This window comes from Ixodes scapularis, unplaced genomic scaffold, assembly GCF_016920785.2.
Source record: "Ixodes scapularis isolate PalLabHiFi unplaced genomic scaffold, ASM1692078v2 PGA_scaffold5__190_contigs__length_132052651, whole genome shotgun sequence".
NCBI lineage: Eukaryota > Metazoa > Arthropoda > Arachnida > Ixodida > Ixodidae > Ixodes > Ixodes scapularis.
This window is the reverse complement of record NW_024609880.1, coordinates 128,325,939-128,338,215: the sequence shown is the minus strand read 5'-3', so window position 1 is coordinate 128,338,215 and position 12,277 is coordinate 128,325,939. Positions and strand designations below refer to the sequence as shown.

Here is a 12,277-nt window from a genome sequence, read left to right as displayed (position 1 = left end):
ATTTTTTTTAAATGCTCGTTTGTCAGTCATTTGTCGAAGGCAAGGCAGTTGGCACGAGAAACGCTCAGTGGCAGCGGAAGGCGACGAAGTGCTCGGACTCGATCCCTGTCGACAAACTTTCGGAAACAACCACGACGAACCCCACTTCTTCCGTCTTTGAATACTGTATACAAAACTTTCCTTTAACTTCGGTATCTCTCTGCTACTCGTACACGTGCATAGACCATTGAAAAAGATCGCCTTCTGTGCGCCTCCATTTTGCCTCCCGGGCTGTGCAGCGCGTACTGGACAAGCGCCGTAACTCTCTGCAGCGGAATATCAGACGCCGCGCGTCCGTCTACGGCCGCGGAATTTATCGACCGGCTGATAAGCGCTGGAAAGGCGCATAGGTCCCGTAATCTAACCCGACTCCCGTTATCCGCCACCGTTATCGCCAAAAAGATGAGCTCCCCAGCCTCACCCGTATTCTGGAGTCGACGCCCAGCGTCTCGTAGTTGGCCTTGACCCCGCAAAGGTAGGCCGTGGCAGTGTTGGCAGAGTCCGACGTCTGCACGTTCAGCCCGTACGTCCTGGACAGGGACACGTGCGGGAAGGCGTCCCAGGACAGGACGCTCTCCTCGCCGCTGGCCTTGCGCTGCTTCTGTCCCTTGTAGATGCGGGCCGCGGTCACCGTGGACAGCCCCATGCCGTCCCCCAGGAAGATGACCACCCTCTTCGCCAGGCCGGTGCTGTGCTGGATCTTGAGGCGAGCCTCGATATCGGACATGCCCTGGTCGAACCAGAAGCTCGACTTCGCTGCGTGAGATCGTAAATCATACAGGAGCCACGCTCTTCGCTGCAGTATGTGTCTCAAGCGTGTTCCAAGCACGCTTCATACACGCTTCGAGGATTCCTATCGTTTCATCGCAACACGTTTTTTGGACAGCTTTTCATGCAGACAGGTTATAAATACACGGTTCGTCGACATTGTACATTTCATGGAAGCTCTTCCTGTGGAGACATGCCCCTGCGACGTTTAATCAACATCTTTTTTTTTCTTTTTTTGCCAAGCTGCAGTAAGCTACCGCGTGATCCTCTGAGGCATCTTGCCCAGCCAGGCCTCCAAGCCCCCCCCCCCCCCCCCCCCCCCCCTTTCTCCCCCCGGTAAACCGGGCGAGACAAAAAAAGTTTTTTGGCGAAAACAGAAGGGTCGTATTCGACGAAACGTCGTAAAGTCTGCCGATAAAACGGATGCGGGAAGCCTTTCGATAAAATAAACTGTCGATGAAACGTCGTTCGACGAACTGATTGTCACCAATGCTTCGAACATGTATGCAGACAATTTCTGTGTGATCAACGTGACCGTCATAAAAGGAAGGCCTCAAATAGTTTGTGCAGACTGCTTTTTGTATGACGTCTGCAGTTCGTCAGCATTCGATGGTTTCTCGTGGACTAGGAAAACAAAAAGACTGTGTGCGTCAAAAAGAAGAGACGTTCGAATGAACGCGCGTGACAGAGACATATATGGACGTACGACCTAACACAGCGTGCTAGAGAAAACGTTTATCAGTAAGCTGCAAAAATTGTGGTTACTTCCCAGCCAATACTTGCTACTCTTTTTTTTTTAGGGAGCGCGTTGGTATTGCCTACAATTTTTCGCGAAAGAGTTAAACATGTCCTTTATATAACTCATTCGCAAAAGATTGTATAAAATACTTGGTGTTGCTTTTGTCGTTTCTTTGTATTCGTAGCAGACTTCGTGGGATTACTAAGCTGTAACTCTCAAAAACAAGGTGCATTGTAGATATATATATATATATATATATATATATATATACCTGGTCATAAGAGTACTTTTAGGGGTTATACGGTTAGTCCATTATTTGTACCCAAAGGGTTATTTTAAGCACGCCCTAAAAGGGTTCTTCGTGAAAAACCTCTAAGGGGTTTTTCACGAAGCTTCTTTTGGTACGAAAGAGTTCCTCATCGCCCTGTTAGTCAAGCACTTTCACCAAGGCGATAGTGCTTGAGGCAGCAACCGTTCTTCACGAGCTAAAAAGGTTCTTTGGGCGATCGAAGAACCTTTCAAGAATGTATATTTTTTAGAGCGTGGCAGACGCAAACCAGACGTTTTGACTGTTTCTGTACTGTTGTAACCTGCGCAACTTAATATTAAATAAAGACTTGCTTTCATCAGCGGAAATTGATTGACTGGTTGACGATAAGCCTTTGCAATACGTTTCGGTGTTTGAAGTTTCAGCTCACACAACTGCTGAAACCCAGCAATACGTCGAGTTGTTAATGTCCGCGCAGACTGTACTCGTATTGATTGAGGGGGGGGGGGGGGGGGGGGGGGGGGGCTAATGGCGCATCAGCATATAAGGCTAAAATGTGGTACCCAAGTTGAGAGTTGAGGCTAAGGCCAAGGCCCTTTTATGCAGGTGGCATCGTCAGATTCTATAAACCTGGCTCCTAGCCTTAGGTATTCCCAAGCCATGAATTAGAAAATGTTTTATTTTCAGGTGGGGTACCTGTTGCCCTCGGAACTCGTCATTGGCTACAGGGAGAGGGGAAGGAGGGATTGGTACTAAATGTAAATATCAAGTCCGGCGGACTTGATGAACCCTGTCCGCGAGTCTAAAATTGCTTTTCTGTGCTGGGGGGTGCCGTCTGGAAGAACCCATTCCTTTAGGCAGGATGGTCTTTCTTGTGGCCGTAGAGCATTCAAAGCTAGTTTCCGCTTGATGTCACTTTTGGGACAATCCTAGATTATGTTTTTGATGTCTGCCAATATTTGACAGTGATCGCACATGTCAGTTTCGGCATCTGCCCCGTTATTGCTTTCTCGGAATTTATACTTCAAGACCAAATGACGTTAATTCCCAAGCCAAACGACGTTAATTTCATTTTCTTTTTCTTTGGTTCACGGTTTGGCCGCCAGGCCGTGCCAGTTCTTTCTGCACAGATTGAACCATCGTTCACATCTTCGCAGGGTGGCGTGGCCTCCTTTAGACTGTATCCTCCAATGAACCTTTTTCGAGTAAGTTTCTGCGCATGCGTACACCCTCTCCTTAGGCCTATCTTCCCGCTGTCGCCATTTTCGCGGGGCACCGTCCCGCACGACCAACGTTTTCAGCATCTATCTTCGCGCGTCTGTTTTGACGCTTCGTTTTTTAGTATTGATAGTAGAAGGAAAAAAGAACTGAAAACTGATACAACAACACGATGCCAATGTGTTTTGGCGGGCGAAGGCATGTTGGGCTGCTTTTCATTTGTGGTTCGCAGACGACTCCCCAGACGGCGCTCGTTACTCGAAAAAGGTCCATTGGTATATATGTACGTCATTTCCGCCTTCCGCCAGCTAGCGTAGTCGGTCTTTTGCTTCAGTATACTGTGATTAGCACGGTCCCATCGCACGTAGGTTATTATACCATGCACTTTTGTAATGTTCAAGTAGAAGAAACGGTTGAGGTGCTGGCGCTCGTGCCAACTGCCACAGGCTGACCACCGATATGCTCGTAGCTCTCAAACTTCGAAGAGCGCCACTTGCCCCGAAAATAAAACATTTTAGGTCGCCTTTCGGTACGCAACACTCAAACAATATAAAGAAGAAAAAAAAAACACTTAAAAAAATGACTACAGCATATTTTTTATCGCTCTGATAGGGCGAGCTGCACTCTGACTTTGTTGATTTAACTGTTTCTTTTTTTAAACGGGTTGTCTCGCTTGCGATGATAGACGCTGACAAACGCTGGTATATGACCATGACTCATGTCTGATCGGTAGCTACAGAAACGCCAAACAGCCGGTTTATGGCAGCATTGCATGGCCGCGTGTTGGAGACGTGCTCACTCCCTCGGGCCGACACGGACGAGCATACACGCGTAATTTCTTCGCCAAGCCTTCGACCCACGACGTGCCTTCCACTCACCTTCCTTTTCCGCGTCAGGAACGGGAAAGAAAGATAGTCCTTCGCCGCCATCGGTCGCAGAACCAAGGAACAGGACTAGAGCGAAGAACACCGGTCCCACGGCGGCCATACCCGATGCCCCAAGCATAGCCGGCTGCACTCGGATTAGCAGACGACGCGTCTGGACGAGGCGAGGCGTATCGCGTCTGTATCGTTTTGATGGGCGGGCGAGGCTGAAAGCCCAGACACCGCCTTACAGACTTTGTTCGTTGCTACTTCCAATCCTCTCTCTCTTTCTCGCCGTCCTTGGAAGCGGTGCCGGCGGTGCTACCGTGCTTCCGTGTGTGTTTCTGCGGATTGTGGCGCCCTCGCTCACGCGATTCGAGAAACGCCGCTCTGATGTGTGCACGCACACTTTCGCAGCCCTTATCTCCACTCCGCAGTTTTACACGACTTTTGATTGGGCTAGTTGGTTCGTATTAGACATGATTAAGATAGCGCGAACTTGACAAGGACAAACACGCGCCTTGGGTTCCTTTTAGCTGTGGCCGCATTTACATTGGACAAACGGGTCGGTGTTTCAATGACACAGCGCGCGAAAATAATCTGTCGGTACGAAGCAATTTGGGTGGTCCTCTTGCTGAGCACGTTAAAGGGCCCATGAAACGAATTTTGGGCTGGAGTAAATCAATTTATATTGGGATTTTACTAATAGCACATCGTTCAGTGGGCCAAAAGAACAAAGGTAGAAAGTCAGAAGCCTGACTTTCGCTACGAAAATTTGCAAAACATAGCCGACTATTTCGTACCTCCTTTCCTTCGTAAACTCTCCGCTTTTTCACTGTGATACATCCGCGGACCCCGCAGCGCGTCACCGGCCTACTAGCCACCGGGCCCCCGCAGCGCGTCACCAGGCCCAAGCGCACGTTACACGACACCGGACCTTACTTAATCCCTTTACCCCTAAGCTGACATTGCGGTGGAAGCTACGCGCTTGCCGGACCAATCAGCCGTCTCTCTTTCATCACCTGACCTCATTCTCTGCGGGTCGGTATGCGCTAGAGAGCGTGATCACGTGGAAAATGTGTGGCTGGCCCAACGAGCACGTAGCTTCCACAGCACTGTCAGCTTCGGGGTGAACGGGGTGGGGAAATCAACTAGTCGGAATTTTGAGCGACGGGCTAATCTTCTAGGGGGACAATGGCTGTGTCCGGCTACACAAGCGAGATTCCGAGCAAGAGGGGTCTCCCCCCTTTCCGACTTCTTGAACTGTTTGGTACAATGCGCGATTTATGAGTTGAGGAGGAAAGCTAAACAGGAAAAAGTTGGAAATGATCCGGGTGTACACCGCTTTTTAGTTTGACAGAGTTCATAAAGAGAGCAAAGGACAAGACAGAGAGGGAAATTATAGAGGCGTTTTTTATCGAAAAAGGGGGAGACAAGTGCGGCAGCATGCCATCGGTGTGTCTCATTGAGAAAAAATTATCCTTTCTTGATGGTTCTTTCTGAAGATAGGCGCGTGGTAGACGTGTAATCTAAATGTATAACTATTATTCTGTTTTTTTTTTTTATGTTCGCAGGCGATGGTATGGTATTGCTTGGTTGGATGAGGCAATACACTAAGTTGGAAGTCAGCGCCAGTCCTGCCGTACGTGTGCCTTTTTGTCCTTGTCACGTTCGCGCTATTTTAATGATGCCAGTTTTATCAGTTCCTATTATAGGTGCCTCTGGGTTGCGCAGCGGGTATCAAAGGCCATGCGCTCCGCTGTTCGGATTTTACTCGGTCCCGATTGTAGGTCCGCTCCACACGAAAGTCCAAGGCGGTTTTTAACGGCTGGCCGTGCGAGCAGATAAGACGGGACGAGATGTATCTCGGAGGACTTGTAATCTAACTTCAACTCGGCGAAATTGTGCTGATCGAGGTGACTCAGTATAGTACTGTACGTCCTGAATGCACGTAATCGTGTCGAGCGTGACCGTTCCTGGTACTGACTTTCTTATCTCGACGAGTGATAACGCTGCCGGTGTAAGAAAACACTCCTTGCGCGCTGACATTTTTCCTCGCTACGCTGTGGATGGACTCACGCGCAGCTGCTCTGTTCTGAGTCTTCGTCATTTCTTTCTTTATTTTGTAACTATACAATGTAAGTAGATGTAGTAAGCAAGCGTTGTAGCTGGAAACGTGTGCAACTTTTCACCAGTTAGAAGTATTAAGAGGTTTCTAAGTTCCTTGAATTTCATGTTGTTGGATATCTGAAACTACTTTAAACCGTTTATTATAAAACGACTATCTAGCATTTCAATTAAACAAATTATTGGAAAAACCGAAGTAAACCGGTTTTTAGGAACGTGTAACCGGTAACCGAAACCGAAAAAAATTAAAACCGTAAAAAACAGAAACGAAACCGTTATCAACTGGGAGGGCTAATCGTAACCGTAACCGAAACGTTATGTTTTTCGGTTTGAGTCCCTGAATGAAAATGCGAGGATAGTGCTATACTCACTGATCGGTTAAGAAACGCGCACGCAGAGCGCGGCGAGTAGCCAATAGGAGCGCAACGATTCACAAAAATCAAAAAGCACGAGCACGATAGGCCACGCCCACGTTTTTTCAACTGTCAGTGACCATAGGCCTAAAAATGAAGTCTGTGATCTGACACTGAGCGTGGCGTAAGCAAGTAAAATCTGCCATGCTCAGTGTCACACTTCAGATTTTCTTTTTAGGTCTCAACGTACCCTCTTCTTTCTGTGACCCCTCTCTCCCCCCTTCCTTTGGTTTCATCTCCAAAACACTTGCGTACGTCACTGCTGGAGCGCACACTTCGCCACAGGGCACTCGGCACAGCAATCGATCGTTGCTTTTCGCTTACCCAGTTAAACCAATGAAAATCGGCCTATCTATCATGCTGCAGTGGAACATATGAGCAAATTACTTGCAAAATGTAATTTAATTACAATTACAATTATAGGGGGCTAATCGTAACGATCAATCGGTTAATTAATAAAAATGTGTTAATTAACTTTTTGATTATTAATAGACACATGGTTCCAACTAGAAACTTGCTCAGCGTCATCGAAAATTACTAAATCCACAATTTTTAGAAGGATATAACGCAGGGGCAGTGTATTACGGCTTCCGTAAAAACGCTCAATTTGGACGCGTTTCTAGGTTTCGATTTCATATCGGAGCGCATCTCTGCGCCCGCGGTCCTACTCCCCAGTGGCTGAGACGCGCAACACACGTGCGCCCATGCTACGAGGGAAGCGAGGGGGCGGGCGCAAAGACGCGCTCCGATAAGAAACCGAAACCTAGAAACGCGTCCAAATTGAGCGTTTTTACGGAAGCCGTAATATACTGCCCTTGCGTTATATCGTTCTAAAAATAGTTGATTTAGTGGTTTTCGATGACGCTGAGCAAGTTTCTAATTGCAACCATATGTCTATTTTCATGAATCAAAAAGTAATTAACTAATTTTAATTATTTGCCGACTAATCTTTACAATTAGCCCCCGTACTCTGTCTCCCAGGCCGTAAAACTCACATGCACAAACCGCACTTTCACGGCGTTTTTTAAACAAATTTGTTAAGTTAAAAAAAACAAAAAAAAACATGTATATCTGAAGTAAAACCAACAGTAAGTAAAGTTGAAAATAACACAAGGATAGAAATATGTGACAGTACTGGAAGAGGGACATAAAGAGCTGGCTAAAAAAAATCATAAACAATTAAAATTCCCAACCTCGGCTGAGAACTGAAGCTCAATTTGTTTTTCTTTCGATATTTTCACACGTTTACGCTATTGTTTTCTGCTCGTACCGCAGACAGCGCTACACGGCGCCGTTGAGGCCACAGAGGATTGTCTTTCAGCCCGCAGTGTAAAGCGGGAACAAACACATGAGCTACAAAAACTGGCGCCGCGCGCTGGTTCCCATAGCAACAGCCCAGGACGCTGCGACGTGGACCTATGCCAAGGCGCTACGTAACGGCGTGAGCGCAAGTTTCCACGGAAACTGCCGCGCGGCGCCCGTTTTTGTCGCTCATGTGTTCCCTGCTTAAGTAACAACAAAAACAAACAGTTCGACGATATTTGTGTTGTGCGTGCGTGTGCATGCCTGTCTATGAGTGCGAGTGTGTACCTCAAGATGTCGGGGCGCTCAGAAGAGAGGCATCGCTGGAAGTCACGTGAGTTGTATGAGTCCTAATCGAGTGGCCGTGGTTGTATCATCCCCGTGCTTACCGAGCGAGCGCGTAATATTTTTTTTATATATTTTTGTTATTCTTTGCACCTCCGCGAGCAATCCAAGCAGACAAGGTTTCTTTTATATGCTTTTCATCGCCTAATGGTGTTGCAAAGGTAGAAGAAGAGGAGTCAGTGAACCTAGTAAAAAAGTTCTACGCATGTTCTAGACAAAACACGCACAGCTTATGCTCGACGTTTACTTGCACCTGGTGCACTCACCAGTTCGTATTCTCTAGACGGCAGGCATCTCCAGCCTGAAGAGTATTCGATGATTCGACGACCTCGGTGTCTGAACCTTAAGCAATGTGATCGGGCGTGTCGTACGCTAGCAATCCTAATTTCTGCGAGCGTTCTAAAATTTGTTATTCAAAACTCGATAGCTTGTCTTTGCCCTGTATGGCTCTGTACCATCGGACTGATGGCATGCACTCGTACCCTGGCTTGTACTCGCAACGCTTTCATCATTGACCTCCATCATGTCGATCCACTGACCCTTCGTCCTCAACTTTCACAGCACGCAGACTAACCAACGGTGCACGATAAAAAGCTAGTGGAACTGAAACTTCGTTTTCTACAATCGCTTGCAAAAAAGACCAGAAGGAAAAAAAAAAAAAAAGTCTTACGCACGGTCGTGGAGAGCACGAGGAGTGAAACTCACGTGACTTCCGGCGAACCCACTTTTAGTGACGTAGGTTCGATGCCTCCCTTCTGACCGCCCCGAAACCTTGCGCAGGCGGCCGTCTCTCGTGAGAGTCGTCGTTGTGGCACCATCTACCGATCGGCGACATAAGCACTTGTTCCTACGTTGTTTGCTTTTGACCGAATGAACATTCCGCCTACCGGGAGATGGCGCCGGAAGCAAAATTTTCTGGCACTCTTGTTATTTGCGTCGAAGTTCGTCACTGAAAATGACGGCGCGTTTTACAGCTCTCTTTCTCGTGCCGCCCTACACATGCAGCGGCTTTTGACAGCGCATATAAACGTGTAAAAAGCAAGGACACCAGCGCAGGTCAAAACTTAACCAAAATATTTATTCTCGATTACAGTGGGGTGAAGTTCCTTGGCCATAAAGACATTTTTTTAAGTCTTGCATCAGTTATTAGGTGCAGCCAAGAGAAAATAAAAATGGACCGCTAGTAAATGCGGATTTTGGAACCAGTTTTTTTTTTTTTAATACAGAACAAATGAGGATGTAACCAAGCACCAGTGATATGGATGAACATGAGGGCGACGGAAAGCAAAAGACACAACATGACGGGCGTATGGACAACATGAAGTGATCGTCGAGTGCAAGTACCTTCCTGTAGGACTAGTAACACATGCTCCTGAAACCCTTTCGGCCAAATATAGTATGATCTGTGTGAGCTGCACAACTTGGGACAAGTTGACTAGAAATTAAATTTAGTGCTGGCATTCTCTTTCTCAAATATGTGTATATGTTTCGGGGAAACAATAATGACCGGTAAACATTACGACAAAGAGATTGAAGAAAAAAAAAGAAAAGGGCTACAAGACGAGACAAAAAAGTGTCTACTGTTTGCGCGAACAGTTTTGTACTTTCTTTTTCTTAAATTTATATAGATGCTCTCATTGACCCACGTGAACAAAGAACCGTTGCAAAGCACCGAAGGGTAGGAGAACCTTCGACAAGGGTGACAAAATATTGAAGCTGCCTTATACACGTTTGCAAGTACCGCACTTCAGAACGTAGCCTGGCTATTGCATCTGGAACAACCGTCTGCAAAGTCATCACTCGGACCACCGTGGGGGCACGTCTTTGAAAGGCTTGAAGCTGAAGGTCGAACACCAGCAGAAAATGGCGACGCTACGAGACAGTTCTTGCAGCATGCATAAGACGTTCCTTTGTCTTTATTATTACAACCATTTGCACTGTTTTCCCAAAACTGTCTAGTATAACGTTTTCTTTTCTTTTTTTTCTTTTTAGGACGTCGAGAAAGGAATGCGGAGTGCCAGGAGCATCTGAAAGACATTTCTGAGCAGGATCCTATGAGCCAACGGAGAGTTACAGCGAATCAATCGCCAAAGATATATACGCTCGCGATCGGCCAGTGAACCGTTTCGCAGATGACCTGTGCAGCAATAGTCTGTCGTATGTCACCAACTCAACCCTGTAAAGCGTGCAGAACCTTCCTCGAAGGCGGAGCATGTCTGGCTGTGGCATCCCTCAGACAGCTCTCAAACCGGTCGTCTGGGGAAAGCGGTTCCTGCAAGTTTCTACCGATTAAAGGCATAGCGATCAAATGGAGGACGGTTTGTTAGAATTCAATAGAATTTGTTCACTTTGGGCATCATCTATCAGCCGAGGCTGCAGGTCTCGCAAATGGTCACGTGTCTCGTTCTTCTTATCACGCTGTGCGTTCATCGAGATACATCGGTGTTTCAAGGGCGCACTTTAAAAGCTTTGTTCGCAGCGTCGAGACTGAGTCTACTAAGCCAAAGGTGCGTCACCGATTCTCTTTCATGAAAACAAAACAATAACGATAAATGGCACAGGAGAGAAGCAGAAAGGAAATGCCTACTTAATTTGCTCGCCCTTCCAGCTCTTTCCCGCCGCCAATTTGCTCAGGTGGCAAGCTTCCAGTTTGTCGTCCTAAACGCCTGCAGCCAACTCGAGTGTCTCGAAGACGTTCGATGGATGACGCCACAAAATCAAACAAGGTCTACAAGGTGTTTCCGAACGCTTTCGGGGGAAAGAAAAAATGAAATAAATGAACCAATCAACGAAGTGCACTGAAACTTTTCGCAAAGGTGTATTTAGGCGGTGCATTTCTCATACTCAAACTTTATAAGTTAAAAAAAAAAAAATGAGCACGAAAAAAAAAAAAACTATTTCTTTACGGACAGGGAGGGAATCGGCGAATAGCATCTGGTTGACGCTGCTACTCACATTGGGGAGTTTTCGTAGATCGCGTTTCCTCCTCCGCTAAGCTCTCCGCAACGAAGAAGTTGCTACTGCGCCTGCGCGCCGATAGCCTTGACCGTAGAGTTCCGGGTATCGTAGCGGATTGCGGAGGGCCGTTGCGGGACGGCGAAAACGATCTACGAAAACTCCCTATTACATATGCTTTGATCCGCTGGATTTGCTTTCGGGTGTTTATTTCGAAGAAGAAATAAGGTTTTAGCGTTATGTTGCGCCATCTGTAAGTAGCAGCGTCAACCAAAAATATTTTACCATTTTCCTCCTCGTGCATAAAAAAGAAAACCTTTTTTTTAAACTTACATTCATGAAATTTGAGTAAGATAAATGCACCACCTTGAAACACCTTTGTGAAAAGTTTCATTGCACTCGGATCATTGGTTTATTTACGCGAACATTTTGTACGCCCGAACAGCGTTCGGAGACGCTGTGTCCATCGGTGGTCACCGCAGGCCCACGGCGGCCATGGTGGCCATCATGAGCGCCGACACGACGCCGAGCGAGGAAGGAGTCGCAGCGCCCCCGCCGGGAGACGCGCACTGGTCCCCGGCAAAACGTCCGACGCACGAGGCGTACGCGAGCACGTGCGGGATGTAGGACTGGTCGTGCGAGCCCGAGAAGAGATGCGCCCAGGGCCCGGTCGCGTACACGGCCACCTCTTCGCCGCCGTGGGTCTCTTCGGTCAACTTGAAGGCCGACCGCTGGATGTAGTCGGGTTTCGCTGCACGACAACACCACCACAAATACGTCAGCTGGGGATACGGACTCTGCTCTGCAAGGATGGAGCTAACACCAGAAACCCAAATTTGACATTCGCCTTCATAGAGCGTAAGGTCGGTCTGCTTTTGAGGTGCAGCGACGCTGGTTTACGCTGCATGTGAGAAATCCCGCCAGTCTTGCGACCGAGTACAACCCACTGATACAAGATCAGTTTTTAAGCCTTTAGCAACGGCTTTCGACCGGATACGCTGCTGCAGCGCTGGTCGTAAGCCGTCACAAGAGGCTTAAAAAGTCCCCAATGTTGGAAAAATTACAGGAGGATAATTAAGACTGTTTACCTGTAGGAATGCGAAACCATTCCTACACGCAGTGCATTCCTGCTACCAGCGCGCCACGTCTTTCTTTCGCACACGGCGCTCCGGCTGTGACATCACACTCCCCCACTGCGCAGGCGCGGTACCTCCGCCGGCTCCACGGCTTCCGCGACGAA

At 47.7% G+C, this 12,277-nt stretch overlaps 2 protein-coding genes across 2 annotated transcripts in view; both read right to left on the bottom strand.

Moving 5' to 3' along the window:
• Positions 1-4,169, bottom strand: part of LOC120837895 (alkaline phosphatase) — a 35,251-nt gene extending 31,082 nt beyond the window's left edge. The window contains exons 1-2 of the mRNA XM_040207529.3: positions 3,911-4,169; positions 461-795 (exon numbers count right to left, since the gene is read on the bottom strand). Coding sequence (XP_040063463.1) covers positions 461-795; positions 3,911-4,037 — 462 coding nt within the window. The 5' untranslated portion in view covers positions 4,038-4,169. The remainder of the gene's footprint in view (positions 1-460; positions 796-3,910) is intronic.
• Positions 4,170-9,139: 4,970 nt separating this feature from the next.
• LOC8023085 (alkaline phosphatase) overlaps positions 9,140-12,277 on the bottom strand; it is a 40,547-nt gene continuing 37,409 nt past the window's right edge. Inside the window, exon 8 of the mRNA XM_040207525.3 lies at positions 9,140-11,788. Coding sequence (XP_040063459.1) covers positions 11,511-11,788 — 278 coding nt within the window. The 3' untranslated portion in view covers positions 9,140-11,510. The remainder of the gene's footprint in view (positions 11,789-12,277) is intronic.